We start from the raw sequence: 18207 nt of genomic DNA, 5'->3' as shown, positions 1-18207 counted from the left end.
GTCCCACTTAACTGGTAATTGTATTTTCTCTCCAAGTGTTTAGTAGAACAACATGGGAGCCGAGCTCTTCATTTCAACCTACATCATGGCCGAATATAATTCACAGATGTGTTAGCTCAGAGTGTTTTTTTCTTTTGGTCATCACGGGAACCTGAGAGTCTGGATGCTGGTCTGACACTTCCAGCCTACAGTGTGGGTCCTACACCCTGACCCAACGGCAAATACATTTCAGAGGACGTGGTCATTTAAATCCACTAACCTGATAATAATGCAATAACAGCAGCACCTGTGAGGGCTTATTTAAAGAAAACATTTTTTCAGGCCACCGATGGCACTAAAGTCAAAGCATCACTTTGTTGATGCTAACGAACGTGCAGAGAGAACAAGTTTAATTCTAGTCGGATACTGAGATTTGAACACAGACTTATACTATACTAGACTTTAATTAAAACATTGTACAAAACTGCTATTCTCAGTGAACAAAGTAAATGAAAGTGCAAATTAGAGCATTTTCTTTTACCTTTCATTTTTGCGACCTCTTTGGGGGTCCCAACCCCACTTTGACAACGCTGCATTTCCTGTGATTTAAAGAAGATGGTTAAATCTGACAAATAGCATTCTGCTGCAAATTCCTTGAAGGTCGACATCGACATGGTTTACTTCCAAAGACACATGCTTACCTGTGTCGTTGTTATGTTGAATTCTGCTTTGGTATGGAGGGAATTGAATTAAGAAGACGTTATCCAGTAGCGGTCTGGTCCTTATTGACTCCATCAGGCTCATTAGAAACACACAGCTTTCCAACAGGAGGTCAGACAGTCATGGAACCCCGAGCTGACTGCGTTTTCCTAAAAAGATCTGAAGTCCTCAGGGTAACGTAACATAACGTCTTTTTAAAAATGAGTAATTCACTTGAAAATGGCCCAGACTCTAAATGGAGACTGCACAAACTTCGATCATTTCGTTCAAACTGAATAAAACAAACAGCTGGTCACAAAAATATTATATGCATGATTTATTGTAACACATGTCTTGTGTGATGATTATTTCTAAGGTGTAGAAAACAATCAGGAATGTTTTAAGAGATTGACCGTAGAAAAATCAAAACTGTTCAAGAAAAATTATTAGGATCAAATTGTTCCTGAGTAAAACTATGTTTTTGTGTGTGTCTTTAAGACATTCACATTTTAAGGTACAGAAGGCAAAGTACAGAAGGCAAAGGTAGAGAATCCCTGGGCATTTTGTTGCTTAGCAATAATTCAACAGGCTACTACTAAAAAAAAACAAACAACCAAAAAACAAACAAGTAAGGAATGAATGTCATAAAATAACTTATGTAAGCCTTTCCAAATAGAAAATAGTGCAGGCGGTACATATTCTTTTCTTTCTTTCCTGTCATGATTGTAAACATCAGTGATTTTTGTGATTTCAAATTCGCAGGAACCGGACAGGAAGATCCTTTCAACAGCTCATCATCACTGTCTCTGACCACGCTCCTGTTTGGAGGCAATAATGAACTTCCAGGCTTCGACATAATGTGACAGGCAGATCTCCTCAGGGAAGAGCTCCTCCACATCAGGGGAAACGTTCATGTCTTTGCTCTCGATGTAGGACACCAGTGTGATTTTTAGGCTATAAGAGGAAAATCATGATTTTTATCAGTCTTACAAATATGTAACAAATCAACACATGTACAATAAAAGGGGATCCCTCCCCCTTGATCTGACAACAATTCTGACTTTTTTTATTCTTGAAAATCCAAGTAAAAGAAAACCAAAACACTCAGTTTGTCTTCTGAGGCTGGAGTGATGGGTGATGTATTAATTACCAATTAAATAATAATCAACTATTTCTTTTGATTAAACAAAATAAATCCTTATTTTTTACAATTATCCTTTTTTATGGACCAAACCATTAGATGACCCACTCCAATCACAGCCCCATAGTGTACAGTATGTCTTTGGTGGCAAAGCCATACAGTATGAGGCTGTGATCATAAGGAGGGATGCTGCCCTTTTTATTTTCTTTTTATTTCTCAAGGCATTATGCAGCTTCTAGTTAAGAATATTTACCAGTGTAAACATACACAGTAGGTGGCAGTATGTGTGTACTGTAGTGTATTTATTTAACAAAGGTATTTCATACCATCTCTGACGCTAAGGTTATTGTGGCAAATTTAATAAATTCAAATTTTTACCCCCAGTTTGGTTTGAAGGTATCAAGTGCCTTGGGCTTTTTGAGGACCAGCAGCAGGAACTCGTGCATCTCCAGCAGGAAAGCATCAGCACTGCTCTTGGAGAAGAACCCAGTCAGGAGTCTTTTCTGCTCCTCACTCAGAGGCTCCTTGTACTTTTCTGAAACGTCTACAAATGGGTCCTGTGGAAAAAATATATACACAATGGCTATACGAGGCCGTGTCCACTTTTTCTCCTGTTATTACTGTCAGTGTTTTTAGTAACGCCTTACCCTCCTCAGTCGCAGCATGTTTTCTGATTTGAGTGAGGACAGCAGCTGCCACAGCGCCACACAATGTTGAAGACAACACATGCTCAGGGCCTGTAGGTGAGAGTTTTCATTGTCTTCAGGGAATTTTTTTGTATTCATCTTCTATCTGATTCACAGAGGTTTAATGTCTCAAAAAGTATTTTAAAAGAAAAGTTATCTAATTTATTTATTAATCTTTCAGCAGTTGCAGCAGTCACAGGCAAAGGAGTGGTGGACTCCGGTCCATTTACACTCACATTAACAGCTACTGTATGATCAGTTTGGAGGAAACAGGAGTACCCAGAGAAACTCCCCACACAGAAGTCCCATCAGTTATCAGTAGGTATCAAACTGTTGACTTTTTTGCTTTAGATCAAGGGCAAAAAACCTCCCCTTTCCCTTCTGTTTGTCTTGAATTGTTCTGACTTACCCTTGAGTGACTGGACAGAGTTTAAATAAATTGAAAATCTTTTTTTTTTTCTACATTAGCTACACTGTGACCATTGACCTTCTTGCTGTAAAGCAAGAGCACTAACTTTTTCCATCGTGTGGCCATGTTATAGTGGTTAATTTATTCTCAACTTTGTATTAATACTAAATAAAACATACCCAAAACAGTGTAAAAAAACAACTAAGAAACCGAGCTTGTTAAACTATGGAAGTGAGACAAGTTGCTCCCAATGGACTGACCTTGAGAACGTGTGGAGCGATTTGGTCACCCATCTGCAGATCCTTCTCAAGGTAGTAGGACAGCTGCATGTGAGCGTCTCCTCCAGTCATAGACAGAAACCCAAGGGCCACCTCCAGGGTGGACAACGCCTCACAAACCTCACTGTAGGAGTGCAATTCCCCAGCCAGAGTGAACAGGGTGAGAGTCTGAAGAGGCTCCTGTTGTGGCAGAGACATAAAGTGTTTCACACTGATGTCACAGGTAAGTCTGAAAATCATTTATCAAACAATTATTAGAGCTGAAAGCAACTGGCTATATATTGGTTCAATTGTCTTTTTGGTAGAATTATTCTCATATGCTAAACACTTTTGGACATTTATAAGGCCATTCCAGACTAAAATCATCAAGGAATTTTTGAAAGCAATTCTCAACACATTCCACTAGCCAGAAGATGCAGAGTAATGACTCCAACCAACTCTATGAAGAAGAGAATCTGCAAAGATATCACATGTTGTTGGTAGAATTTGAGTTCTACTCGTTTTTAAAACTTTTGTATTTTTTCTTAATTTACTAAGAACAGGTGTGGCACACATTCATTAAACCAGCAGTTATTTGTATTTCTGTTTTTAAAAAAGTTGAATTATACTTTCGCATATTTGTTCTTTAAATTTTTCCATGTTAACAAATTTATTAATATCACATGAATAAATGAATAAAAAAATCATGTTCAAGAGCATTGATTTATCTTGAATAATAATCAATATTGTCTTATATGTATTCAGAACGGTGGATTTAAAAGTTTCAGGACAGATTTTAGAATTTCAAAAGGAGATTTTAACTGAAGCGTGTTAAGACTTCTCCAACAGCTTTGGCAGGTTTTATCTTTGCTTTTTTTATTAAGTCAAGAAACCTACTTGCTGTACTTTGGCTTTGACATCTTTCAGGATCACCTCGTAGTTGCGGTCCTGTCTGTTCACCAGCGTTGGAATACCCTGTCGCAACACAAGCTGAAAATAAGCACTAGAACCTTAAGGACAACTCAGCTGAACTAGTTGTTGTTTACTTGCTCACATCTAGTGTGATGAGCGGTTTCCCCAGAATGAAGCGTGACAGAATCTGCTGCTGGATCTTTGGCAGGTCGTACTCATGAACGATCTCTTGCCCTTTCTCAATAGTGTACTGGGTGTTTGATAGAACCAGGGGCATTAGGTCCCTGTGCAACTCGTACCGGATCACGTGCAGGTCAGTCAGATCAACAGGGCTCACTTTGTAGCTAAGAACAGGGAAGACAAATATAAGCCACAAAAGTGAGTAAATGGTTGTTAAATATCACAGTTCAACTAAAAAGTAAAAGTAGAAATATTTGAATACTATTGCATTAAAAAGTAAAAATACTTCAAAGTGGTATTTTTGGTGTACTCTCACAACAGAAAGTGGACAAGTGAGGGAAAAATAAGGCATGAGCGCCCCCACCTGGTCTCCCTGGTCTGTGTAGCCGGGCTGTATTCATCTACACAGTTGACCAGTCCATTGTGCAGGGCAATGAGGTAGCTAACGAGGGCTGTAGAGCACAGGCCCGGGCCGTGACGCTGTGGTAACAACACCCTGAAGGTACTGTTGTAGTCCAGATCCTTTTCACAGAATTCAGCAGGGATCTTCACCTCACCTGGACAACAGTGATTTAATCCAGATTTCAGTAAACTTCAATTATATATATATACAGAAAATAGTGTGTGTCATCTGGTCTGTGTGTACCATTGGTTGCCAAAGACACTCTGAGTTGATTCCAGGTGTTCAGGAAGATTTTGATGTACTTTTCATACCAGGAGTTCAGAGAAACTGCAAGTAAAGAAACAACACATTTGCACTCAGATCAACTGAGGACAAAATTGTGCAGTGGTTCAGCCACTAATACCAACAAGCCCCCAGGCTGCTAATTTTGAGGTAAAGGAAAACCTGAAACTAATGAAAAGTGTATTTCTGTCTCATTAAAAAAGGCAAAAAAGGCAATCAGTATGAAGAGACTTGACCTAACTACATCATCCTTCAAAAAAAACTGAGTTGAGGAGCAGCATCACTATTTTAATGTAAAATGTTGTTCCATTACCTGCTCTTGGACTGTTGAGAAAATCAGCAATGGTCCTAAAATTCAGCTCAGTAATGTTCTGAAACTTCTTGACAAGATCCCTCTGCAGTGTAAGAATGTTGGGAAGGTGCTTCACAAGGCAAAGCTCAGCTTCCTGAAAAAGAAACACAACTGACTTATTAATGGTCACCATGAGCATATTAGAAATAAAACACAAAAAAGAGATATATTACAGCAAATGCTGATTATAAGAAATCTAGTTCCCCTACGTACCACTAGAGGGAGACTTAGCACCACCAGTTGCAGGAGCAACACTGACTAAACACATTCAAATAGCCATGGTAATGAATTTAATAATTTATCATGTAATTAATATACAAGAAAATTCAGTTTAAATCAGGTTAGTTTAGTTTTTCCTCTAAGACACACATGTATGAACGTATGTTTCCACTTTGAAATCCATTTTACTCAAATTTATTTAAAAAAACATTTTTTTTAAGCTCTGCAATCTGTCTTACCTTGTGTAGAAATCTCCAGAGAACAGGCAGCGTGTCTTTGCCATTGTTCTGCTCCACAACGCGAAGAGTGTGCGAAGAGAGATTTTCTCTCTGCAGCTCCACACAGCAGAACCATGGAGCAGAGAGTTTTTGGGAAGTGAGGCCAAGAATAAACAAGGATCTCCAAAGACGAGCTTCATGATGGGATTTGCAGAAATGCGAGCGTCAGAGTGAATGAATGTATTTGCCTCCTTTAACTTCCTATCCAAGTCCTAGGAATAAAAAACATAATAGCACAGTTAATGCAAAAATACTTTGTTTTTAACTACATTAATTTTACCTTTGTCAAAATAAACTAAAAACAGTCATACCGTTAGTTCAGGTACAATTACAGCATTGCTAATTTCCATCTCCCATCCATTTCTTTTCTCTTTGGTCGAAAGTTGATTGTCATATGGAGCAGGCCCTAAAGAAGAGATCAGACAATTTAACAGCAAAAAACAAATTTAAGACTTCTACCACAGGCAAATTCTATTCTGTTTTATTATTACATCCATTTAAAAAGCCAGATATCCACCTATGTGTTCAACTTGAAGAACAATAAGGTTGGAATTTTGAAAAAAAAAAACAAAACCTAAATTCATTGGAATAAAACATAGAGTCGGATACAATTCAGAATAACAATGGAAGATGACATAGAGCAGCCATTTCTCAATCAGGTTACATGTTTTTCCTTACATTGCTGTTGGTGACGTTCCATCAGGCTGTTGATTAGCAGGTGAACAGTGCTGACAGTTTCATCTGTGCCTTTGCCAAGTGATGTGATGAGATATTTTAGGTCTTCTTGCAAGTGTGCAAGTAGAAAAGGTGCTGGGTCATTGACTCTAGGCTTGATGATGGCTGAGATTGACTGGAAAAGTGAACATGGGACGGATTAATTACAACAAAACATCAGATCACAACAGTGGTTTTTATGGAGGATTTATTATTAATCTCAAATAAGGCTGTCAAATGACTAAATGCTTTTAATCTGATTAATCACAATGTGTCTTTGAATTAATTAAGTAATTAATAAATTAATTACATGATCAAAATGAATCACAATGATGTCTTTTGTACAAAAGCACACGGAAATACAGTTTAATAATAGTTTGGTAAACAGGAGGCTTACTGAAGTAAGATTTTTAATAACATTAAAATCCACCTTTTTGAAGAATTAAAATAAGAACATGTCTACCTCTGGTTGACTGTAGGTACCAAACAGCATGGCCATGTGGGTCAGCATGCGAACCACATTAAAAGGAACAGGCGACATGCTCTTGGTGTCCAACATATCTGGGCTGCCTCTACGAGTTGGAGATCCAAGGATGTGCCCACTCTCGGTACGGTCCCTTCTGTCAGATGATGACGCACCATTAAATACAAACAACGTAAAACCTATTTCTTTAAACCCATATTTTCAATGCATTTTTCTCCATAAATGCTTTATTCTTACCCAATTTGAGCAGCATGAAAGTTAGGCACAGACTTGTGACCATGTCCCCCAATCTGTGCCTTACAGTCCAAACACAAACTGGTTTCCATGGGCATGCCACACTAAAAAATGGAAAATAAAGAAATATCACAATTTATAATTAAAAAAAAAAACTACTGTAAATGCCAGACAAAAACAGTTTTAAAAGTACGCCTGTTATTACATACCTCTCCAATGATGCAGTAGTGGCCGTTTGGACAAACTACATAAAGTTTTTCAAAAAAAAAATGTCATCAGTATGTTTTCCATGGTTTTTGCCATGACATAATTCATATTTACATAAACAATTATTCTGCCGATTACTTACGGTACCACGTCACTCGTCCTTCTACTACTTTTATTACTTGTTGGGCCACTGCTAACATGTCCTCAGGCATTGTGGGTAAAAAGGCAGCCTACACAACAACACAAACAGACAAACAGTCAATAAATATCCATTCACACTGACATTCACACCTATAGTTCATTTAGAATGAACAGTTAAACTTTTCCCTAATTTGAGGAAACCGCAGTTACCACTAGAATTTCAAACCAGTAATCTTTTTCTGTTACCCCACAAACAGACATTCAAGCTCATTAAAAATGTAAACATATCACACAAATGTTAAGAGTGGCTGGTGTTGTCTATACCTGCATGTTGGCAGGTGCATGAGCCAGTTGTTGGAGGGGAACCAGGATCCCTTGGTTCCCACTAATGAGGACAGCAGCCAGGTGAAAGGTCAAGTCCAACAACACACACTTGGAACTGGAAAAGCGAGGACCTAGGGTCAACGGCCCAAGCTGATTGGTCAGGAGAGCCTTGGCAAAAGTTTTCACCATTTGGGTGCCCAGGAATTTGTCAATGTTTTGTATCAGTTCTTCAATGAGCTGTAGTCACAAAGACAAAATCCATCCATTAGTTTATCTTCCTAATCACTATGTTGTTTACAGGTCTCGTATACAGGGAGGATTAAATTACTATAAAAGAATAGTAGGTAGATCATGTCCAAAAATAATTACATTGAGGGCAATTGGACAGTTTCTTGAAAGAAACCTACCCAAGAAACCTACTCCTTCCAGTTGCCCTCGATGTAACTATTTTTGGATAAGATCAACTGGATGACTGAGAACGTACACAGATATAGGAAACGGTTACAACCCTCATAGCCTCTGGCACCAGCTAAAGAGAAGTGTTGTATTACTATACTCTACTGCAAACATTTCCCTTAACATAAGTTGTAAAATGCTCTGTGATAGATCACTTGGTCTTGGACCAACCTCAGGCTTTGGATGAAGGCTCACATCAGCTTCTCTGTAAAGAGTGGTGACCTCTCTGTACAGTGCCAACAGGAGATAAACTGTTTTTAACTGCGGAGAAGTTCTGCACCCCTGCATGAACAACAAGCAAATATAAATACAGAGTTTTGAAACACAAGGGTAAATTGAAAAAAAAAAGACAGACATCGTTACCTTATAAGTCTCATCTAGTTGATCAAATTGGCCTCGCAGCATCACAGTTGTTATAGCATTCCTGAAAGCCTTGTAGTCTTCTCCACACACTAGAAACTGGTCTATTGAAGGGCCTACTTCTCGCTGAGAAAATGAAAGTTTAATTACCAATACGCAAGAATTTCACCATTTTCTTATTAGACCCATAACGAATGAAATTGAGACTATTAATTTAGAAACCTTTAGCAATGCTTCCTTAGGAAAGAGCCAGCTCATTTCCTTGTCTCTGAGGAGTTTCAGGGCAAACTCTACTCCATATTGGCTTGAGATCTTACGTATCAAGTAGACACGGTACCAGTCATTTTCACTCTGCCTACATAAGTTCACCACACTGGTCATGAATGCTGTAGTCACACTTTGCTCCCCTTTTCTCGAATCTGGGTTAAAGGTTAAAAAAGGTAATTTGAAAACACATTTATTGAAATCATTTTAATATGAAAATCTTGCATGCACATAGGAGATTTCGAATGACCCACCAGTAGATCTCATGTTCTCTGTTATGAGGCCAGCAGCCATATCCAGGTCCATACGCACTCTGGCCACTTGCTGAAGATACTCTACAGTGACCGTTTCAGCAGAGTGACTTCTTGATTGTAAGTAGTCAGTCAGAAAGGAACTCTCTTCTTGGAGACATTTCTGCTGCTGTGCAGTGGTCCTGAAGTGTAACATCTCAAACATGGAGTCCTAGAAAATTGATTTTTAAAAATTTGAAGAAAAAAAAATAATAATAAAAGAAAAACAATCATGCATGGAATTTAATCAAGGTGTGAATTGTCAATAACTGCATACCTCGAGGCAGTTAATGTACAAACAGTACAGTTCAATTTTGTTTGTTCCTTCCAAGATTTGGCTCTTCTCTAAAGCCTTGAGATGCACCTGCAGATAATCCTTAACCTTTTCAAAGCTTCAAAGAGAAGACCATCCATTAACTTAAGTGAACATTTACAAAATGTGTAAAGATGTGTTCATGTGAACCCAGTGCAACGCACCTGTATTTCAGCAGCAGTTTTAACACAACTGATCGGACCACAGGATTTTTATCCATGCATTCATCAAAAGGAGAGAGCATCTTGGTCCGCACATGTGTGTTACCTGAAGGGAAGAAACGTGAAGAATATAATAGTGAAAGAACAGGCACATACATGAGTGCACACACAAGTGTGACATACCCTTGTGATTTGGAACTGTGTTGGTTTCCACCAGGAGAAAGGATAGTAAGTCATGTATGACAGCCGAAGAGGGAGGAGAGTTGTCCTTGAAGCACATATTAGACACCAGGTCTATGAAGAAGGTGTTGCACTGCTTCCTAAATCGAGCATGTCGTTTGAAAAGAACCCTACAGAGTACAAAAGGTGTAGATTTCATGTAAATATATATACCTATATTTACATAAATTTATTTATATATATATTTACACTGTCTATTTTTTCCAAGTTGTTAAGTCAAAACGGGCCTACACAGGGACACATTGGTTAGCTTACTTGACCTACAGCAAGTAGATCACTGCACTAACCTAACTATAGTCTGTCTGTATGGAGGCTTATTATAATTCCACTGATAGGCACTAAGAGGCACAAAGGTGCAACACGACTGTCAATCAGCACAAATACAGAAGGATACTTCAAATAAAGTTGCATTGATGCAGACCCAGATTCAGCTTTTGTCAAAACCTAGTAAAACTGATGAGCATAAAAGGCATTTTTATTCAAATTTGATGCAAAACCTTACCTCATGTCATCTGACGGAACAATTGGGAAGTCATCTTCAACTGGTTGCATGCAGAATGGACAGTACATCTGACCCGGGACCAACCACTGCCTGATACAGGCAACACAATATACGTGTTCACATGGCAGGCAGAGTGGGTCCTGAGGGTCTCCCATACAGACTGTACACAGTTTAAGGCCAAACCTGAGAAGAACATAAACAATAGATCGAAAATCAGAGATTGAAGAGATTAGAAAAGCCAGACAATATTTAAATTTAATTCTTACCTGAAGATCCGTTCAACAGCTTCATCTTTACACATTTTCAGTAAACGTATAACTTCCTCAAATGACTGTTGGGTTTTCAGGTCTGAAGTTTTTTCCAGGATCTTGAGAAAAATGCAAAAATATATCCATCATCATTAGTTTTATATTAAAATAATTAGAAAAAATGTAGATAAGTAAATTTTTTACCACCTGGCCCAGTGTTTTTGTATGTTCCAATACTAAAGGAATGAGTTTATTCTCTGTGTCATCGATGTTGAACATGTTCTCAACAAACAGTGACATAGAAAATAAACGATTCCATCCAGCTCTATGAAGAGAAAACAAAAATTAAATTGAAGAATCAATTGTTCAATTTTATCGCTTAACTATAACACTAACTTTTACATTTAAAATTGATTTACTTACTGGACCCGGTACACAATCTCTTTGCTTCTTTGTCCATATTCTTTTACACTGTCCTCTGAGCAGATCAACTCAATAGGGACCTGGAGTTTTTTGACCTTCCTAAGCCAATTTTGCCTTTCGGCCTCTGTGTTTAGGGCCACTGGCTCAAGGTACTCTACACATGCAAAAGCAGTGAACACGTCCAGCACCTAGAGAACAGAAATATAATAATATATGTTAATGTTACAGGTCACTTAAAAATGTATCCAAATAAAAATACAATTTAAATTGAAGGAACAACTGAAAATACAGTAAAGGTCTTCAAGGCCCACCATTTCAACCCCATTCAGGACATAGGGATTCTTCAAGAGCTCACTGGTTACATCAGGCTCAATGCAGATCATTCTGGAAAGATTCTGAAGCCTGTTTTTGAACTCATGATAAGCCACATGGACCCATGGAAGAGATATTATTGTTTCTTTTTCATTGAGCTTTGACCACACCTCATTGACACAGCAGTTTAAAGCACAACGCAGGAGCTACAGGAGCAGAGATCGTGTTAATTGATGTGGTTTCATAGTACAGTGTGCTGAGACTTCACAGTGAAAAAAAAAAAACAAACCTGAACATCTCCTTGACATGTCACGTTCATGGTCATTGAGATGAAATCCTGAAGGTAGCGTTGAAAATACTCTATCTGCATCTCTGGGTTGGCTTTTGCAATGTACCGGCCAAGTGGTGTTTTCCAAAAAAAACCCACAAAATCTTTTTGGGTGTGGCCTAGAATAAAATAATTTGTCAGATTTTAAATCAAAGACCACTTAACAATGTCACTGTAAGGTGGACTTTTAGGAGTACTTAATAACAGCTACTTTACCTTCATGTTGAAGAGTATGAACCCAGAGCTCCTCAAGGAAATCCATGATCCTCCAGCTGAACGGCATGCTGCAGCTCAAGTTCTTGTCTTGTGCAATGTAGTTTTGTACAAGGATTGTTTTTGTTTCACTGCTGTGCAAAGAGTCAGTGAAATGATATTTGCTAAAACAAAAACATAAAACATTTTCTAAAGTTTTTACTTTAACTTCACATTATCACTTACTTGTTGTCAACCTTTATCTGGGGGATTTCCAAAAACTTGTCATGGCTAAAAAGATCCAACCACAGCCTCTTGAGAGAGTCACCACAATTGCTATCAAGCAAGATATCCAAGTTATGATCACGATCAATGACTGACACCAGTTGGGCCATAAGTGGAATGACAACAGCTTGAATGCGCTTCCACAGAGTGTGCCTGTCAGAAAAAAACATGTGACAACTATCACTTACCTATTATTATTATTATTTATTTTTATGTAATAACTAGGGATGCACGGAAGCATCAGAAAATTATGATATTGCCAAGTGCTTTTGACTCAAGGTTTAATCAGCCAGTAGTACACAGTACAATTTTGAGGGTTTTGTTTGTAAAAAGGGAAAAAGCCATAGCTTCATTTCAGTAAAATACCCTGCTTATAAAGAATGAATTACAAATAATCCTGATGTAAGCCACCAATAAACAATACAAAACCAGTTATTTATTTTTATATATTTGCAAAAAGTAAGCCAAGTGACGCTACAGCCCATACCTAAAGGTGCCTCCTTCTTGCAGTGCATCAATGTTTGAGGCTTCCTTAATCACCCAATTGGTCTTAAAGGAGTTGTTTTCATGATTTGCAAGCAGTGAGTAAAGATGTTTCTTCATGTACTGCAGAAATTCACCTACAAAAAAAAATTGAATAAATAATAAGCAAAGAAGAAATTCTAAATTCTAAAATAAAGTTTTATCAATGAAAGAAATGATCATGGCACCGTTTATGCTGTCGTCATCACTAAGGAGAGTCAGCAGGATTTCCACCCTCTGAGTGCTTCGGAGGCCACTGTCCACTCTGTCTCTCAACATTCCCACTGCACTCTGTACACAGCTGCGCAACAAAGCTGTAGTGTCCAACAAATTTTCCAAGCCCTGTTTTACAAAGATACAGTAGTCAAATACCAAACGCAACTTGTTATTATTTTCAGCAAATTGTGTTTGGCAAGTTCTGTTTTTAGGAATGCCAATAAAGGTACTGAATGCAAGGGTGATTTTTAGCTTACAATATTTTTTGTTAGATACACTTTGAGAACAGAGTAGCCCAGACAATGGAAATGAACAAAAGTCTCCCATTTAACGACTGTAACTTCACTGAATAAACAGTGGCATGAAATTACCAACAGTCCTAAACACAAACAGGTAGAGTGTGCACGTTCTAACAAAAACAACTACAAAATTATTTTTAAGTAATGCCCTAATTAATTTTTAATTCATTAAGGCATAAAATTGAGTTTATAGCATTTCCTGCAGGGGAGCTCAAGGTTTCATTCGGTTATATAACTTAAAACGTTAGGAATGAATGCACTTACACTTTCTTCTACCTCCATTTCTTCTGTCTCAATATACATGTCACCCTCTTCAGTAGCTGTAACAGAATAAATTGTGACTTCAAAACACTGGGAATCAAGGTGAGGACTAAATAAACGAACAAAATTACAAATTTCTTTTAAGTGACGATAAATTTAAAAAAAAACACCTCACCATCAGGCTGGCAGATCTTTGTCTCAAACATTTGACTGATTGTCATGTTTTGCAAAGCTTTGATGTCAGAGACAATGTCTTTTGATAGTCTGAGATCATCGATGTGAACAGATCTCCAGCGACCTGTGTGTATCAACACGACACAGTTTGATTGTGTATCCTAACTGTGCTAAACAATTTACTGAAGTAATATGAGAACTTTGTAATTCCTACCCCCGTGAAAGCCAACGTAAGAAGTTCCTCCTTCCATTCTTGGGAGTCTTGTGATAAAGAACAAGAATGCACCATTTCTTTTTCCCTCCTGAATTATTTTGTTGATTTCATTTATGGAGGAATACCTACAGGTGAAAAGCCAAACATAAGAAAAAGAGCAATACTTTTGATGCATACCCAATACTAATTAAGTTTTACACCTACTTTGCAGATGCAATCAGATTTGCACTGTGAGTGGTTTCGTCAAAATCACACTGAATGATGAGGATTTTTTTATAGTGACCCAGCCTCGGTTTCTCCTTTTCAGTGGTCAGGAAGGTCCTTCCAAAAATCAAAAATGTAGTTTTTAGACAAACAGTTATTAGTACTAAAACATTTGAGATCATTGGGCCATTAACAAACCTGATCTTCTTTAGAAAGGAGTGCTCAGTGTCAAACTGCTGCAGTGAAAGCAGCTCAACATTTAGAAACATTTGTTCCAATGGTTTCAGGTCAGCTGTTGTCAAAAGTCTTGAGAACGTTGTCACCTGTAACGGAAAATTGTCATTAGTTATAGACATTACAAATGCTTAACTACAACATAAATGAATGTAACTGTTACCTCTGTGAAGGATGGGAATCCTTGGACATCCCGCTCTGTTTCAGCACGTAGGTAGTCAGCAAAACAACTGGTTTTCTGCTTTTCAAAGTACACATTGGCCAGGTTTTCACTTTCCACTTTGGGAAGGTCTGTGCAGTCCAGTCGTACCACTGAGTCTGGTGTGGCACATTTGAGGAGGACCAATTTAGCTTCATCAAGTGCTCGCTTGTCTGGATCTGAGATTTCCAACCTAGCCTTCTCTTTCTCAATTACTTGAAGAATCACAGAAGCACATGTGTCTGAGTGATAGCCAATGAAGACATCTGGTGGCTGATACTTGTAGGTAGAAGCCATTGCTAAGTTTTGACTGCCGAGGGTCACAAACAGTTTTACCCATCTCTCTAGTTCTACTACCATCCTCTTCTGATCAGCTGTAAGGACAGTGTGAATGTCCAGATAGTGCTTCTCCAGCCTGTTGATGAGAGGTATTGGGAATTGTCTGTACACTATCTCTTTTTCCTCAATGACGATCAGACGAAAGTCATTGTGCACCCTGCATTTCACACGGTGGGTTCCCAGCCCAAGGTCCACATATTTTTGTCCACCCAAGTAGACATAGTATTGGTTGAGTGCATCGTACAGACTTTCATAAAGGTTTTGCAAGTTCAGAAGCACAACTGTTTGACCTGTCTCCATGCAAATCTTTACTCTATTGATGTTGCGGCAAATTTGGGTATATTCTTGGTCTTTTGGAAAGCTGGACCCAAATATGATTTCTGGCTGATTTCTTTCTGAAAAGAAGGTTTGCTGAAGGATCTGCAGTGCTGCAAAGTTTTTGGTTAGCACCAGCAAGTATCGACATTCCTCTTCCTGTCCAATCGACTGAATGTTTTCTCTTACAAACTCAATGGCATTGATGTTCTCCAGATTTGGTGAAATCTGTAGTCTTTCAGTAAACAATGAGACTGCATCTACATCATCCCTGCCACTGAAGTTTCTCAACACTGCCTTTATAGTTTCCTCCGGTGTGGGCTTCTGCTGGGTTACCTTGGCAACAGCAAAGAGCATCTTGATCAGGCTGTAGAAGTCACGAAGTCCAAAAAAGCCTTTTCCTTGCTCATGGCAGATGTTTAAGTATGCTTTTGCAAAAGGCTTGAAGACATCCCTGACCTTTTCCAAAACCACTGCATCGGATGAACATATGCCTTTAGCGCTTTTAATAAGTTCTCTTTCATCAGGATCACCTCGGGACACAAAAATCCCTCTGTTCATCTTTGCTGGGTCTAAAGCCCAGTTTGAGATGCCAATAAAACCAACTTTTTTGTGTGGTAGAGGCTCATCATCAATGCATCCCTCCTCTAACAGTGGGTGAAGGGTTTTCAGTGGCATCTTTGGAGAGTCTTCAGCAAGGCCAATCTCATCAAGAACCACTACTGAAATGTATTCATTCAAGTTCTTTCCTTCCTGAAAGCGTCCACATTGCTTGAATGTATTAATGATACCTTCTGGGGTAGAGTGAGGACTGCACTGGAAGGACACCAAGTGGATCTGTTTCAGCTTTTTGTAGAGATCAGAATGAGCAGCTTGCCCCTTCATTGCATCTGCCACCAGGGTTTTTGACAGAGATTTGGAACTTCCAGGTTTTCCAACAAGAAAAAGAGGGATTCTTAGCTCAATGCAGAGAACCATCATAAAGACATTCTCTTTTAGGGCACCATTTCTTGCAATGGTATCTCCCATTGGTACACCACTTAAAAGTAAGTCTTGCATGACTGCAATTTCCTGCTGTACCTTTCCTGAGTCGTACGATGGTGGTAGGTGATCGCTGATTTCTTGTCTGTATTTATCTTTATCTTCAAGGCAGGCATGGTAGCACACCCCAATAGCCATGACTAGAGACCAGATAACTGGGTCTCTGGCCTCCCTCTGGTACCGTTCCTTTTTTTTTTGCTTGTTCTCATGTTCCTTCAGCTCAGAAAAAAGCATAACATGGTTTTCGTAGAACCAAACAAATGCCTGCATGCAGCGCTCAACATCTCTCAGACTTACAAAACTGCATTCATCCTTTCTTGTTCTCATGAACCTCTGGGAAGCTGAAAGAACGTTAGTGATCCATTTCATGTAGTTTTGCTCAATTGCTTTGTTTTCAGTTACTCTTTGGACAATCTGTTGGATGTATATTTTCTCTGTTTGATCATTTAACTGTCCAAAGTCCCAAACCAGAGGGATCATGCTCGGCGGCAAGGCTTGAACTCGATACACCAACTGACGTAGAGGGATAGAACCCAGTTTTTCATCAGTTTCTTCAGCCCGTACTCTGTAGCCCAGACCAGCTGATTCTAACCTCTTGATCATCTCATCTGTATGCTTCCGATAAGGGTTGCATGCTGCAATAATCTGCAGTCCACACATGGAGGTCAAACTGTCTCCCTTCACTGTATTGTCACACAGGACTTCCTTTATACTGCTAATGGCCTCGGTTGTGTTGGCCTCATCAAAAAAGAGAACAGAGTCAAATCCATAGTCTGTTTTGTTGATAGAAGCCATGACTTCTGCTTCTCTTATTTTGGAGTAAATCATCTCTGACGATGTCCCTCCGTGGACCTTTACCAGCTTCATGTTTTCAGTTGCCACTCCACTCCTTCGCAGTTCACAAAGGAATTTGATCAGTCTAGTCTTACCACAACCTGTTTCGCCCATGATAATGACTGGGATGCCACACCTAAATCGCATATGGATGGCGAGCATTTTCAGTATGTTGTCAGTTGTTAGTTCATATGTTTCATCAGGATCAAGAGGCCACTGAATTCCAAGAACATTGCAAATTCGCTCAATTTTCTCAGCTCTGGTCAACTGATCAAAATCAATGTTGAAAGGGACTCTTTGTAGCTGAAGGCCTTCATACAACTGTCTTGTCATGATTTTCTTTCTGATCACTTTTCCACTTGTGGGGTGAATTGCATCAACATCTTTTTCATTAACCTGTAGATGGAAACCAATGAAAGTCATTGACACATGGTCATCATTGAAGAAGATGTATGGATGTGGCTCAGTTTCCCATCTCTTTCTAATCAGAAAAGGGGCCAGGTCTTCATCTTTAACACCAGTCAAGTCTACTTGCGTCCTGCCAGGACTTTGGTCAGAGATACTGAGTGATGGAGTGGCAAAATCCTTAGCCATTAGAATCATGAAGTCCACCACAAAGGTTTTGAACCCAGCTAATGTGTCTCCAGTGAAAGCTGCATCACAAAAAACAGATCCCTCACAATCTTGTAGCTGAATGTTAAGAAACCATGCAAAATTTCTCAGTTCTGCCCAGGATGGGTCCATGATGCCACAGTACACAAGCAACATCTGAAGGCATTGGACATGAGATCCTTCAACATCCTTATATGTGAATCCATCAAGATTGATGCCGTTGTGAAACCGTGTGAGATACTGATAGGGCCTCTGAAAAGCAGCGCTTTTAAATTCCTTATCATCCATTAATGGGTCATCAGCGTTTACACTGGAGGGATCTTCTTGCTTCTTCATCTCTAGCATTAGAACATCTTTGGGAGGTTGACAAGTGATGTTCGGGAACACATATATGAATGTGTTGTTGGCAGTTTGACCCTACAGCAAGGGAGGGACACACTGATGTCAGCAACAGTTCAACATAGATAA

At 38.9% G+C, this 18207-nt stretch overlaps 1 protein-coding gene across 1 annotated transcript in view; it reads right to left on the bottom strand.

The window, feature by feature from the left end:
* Positions 1-998: 998 nt before the first annotated feature.
* Positions 999-18207, bottom strand: part of rnf213a (ring finger protein 213a) — a 33743-nt gene continuing 16534 nt past the window's right edge. Inside the window, 41 exon segments of the mRNA XM_008329564.3 lie at positions 999-1632; positions 2198-2376; positions 2467-2556; positions 3175-3372; positions 4069-4146; positions 4226-4427; positions 4628-4820; positions 4910-4993; positions 5262-5394; positions 5759-5823; positions 5826-6009; positions 6109-6203; positions 6476-6647; positions 6975-7131; positions 7233-7333; positions 7439-7473; positions 7579-7666; positions 7902-8138; positions 8529-8639; positions 8721-8843; positions 8940-9136; positions 9236-9443; positions 9549-9663; positions 9749-9851; positions 9929-10095; positions 10488-10670; positions 10754-10854; positions 10943-11060; positions 11159-11346; positions 11470-11676; positions 11760-11917; positions 12015-12145; positions 12237-12428; positions 12763-12895; positions 12986-13139; positions 13577-13632; positions 13749-13871; positions 13962-14086; positions 14166-14282; positions 14364-14488; positions 14563-18156. Of these exon segments, the coding sequence (XP_008327786.1) occupies positions 1476-1632; positions 2198-2376; positions 2467-2556; positions 3175-3372; positions 4069-4146; positions 4226-4427; positions 4628-4820; positions 4910-4993; positions 5262-5394; positions 5759-5823; positions 5826-6009; positions 6109-6203; positions 6476-6647; positions 6975-7131; positions 7233-7333; positions 7439-7473; positions 7579-7666; positions 7902-8138; positions 8529-8639; positions 8721-8843; positions 8940-9136; positions 9236-9443; positions 9549-9663; positions 9749-9851; positions 9929-10095; positions 10488-10670; positions 10754-10854; positions 10943-11060; positions 11159-11346; positions 11470-11676; positions 11760-11917; positions 12015-12145; positions 12237-12428; positions 12763-12895; positions 12986-13139; positions 13577-13632; positions 13749-13871; positions 13962-14086; positions 14166-14282; positions 14364-14488; positions 14563-18156 (9177 nt within the window). The 3' untranslated portion in view covers positions 999-1475.

The sequence above is a fragment of the Cynoglossus semilaevis genome, chromosome 17, assembly GCF_000523025.1.
Source record: "Cynoglossus semilaevis isolate Cse_v1.0 chromosome 17, Cse_v1.0, whole genome shotgun sequence".
Taxonomy (NCBI): Eukaryota; Metazoa; Chordata; class Actinopteri; order Pleuronectiformes; family Cynoglossidae; genus Cynoglossus; species Cynoglossus semilaevis.
This window is presented reverse-complemented; position numbering and strand designations above follow the sequence as displayed.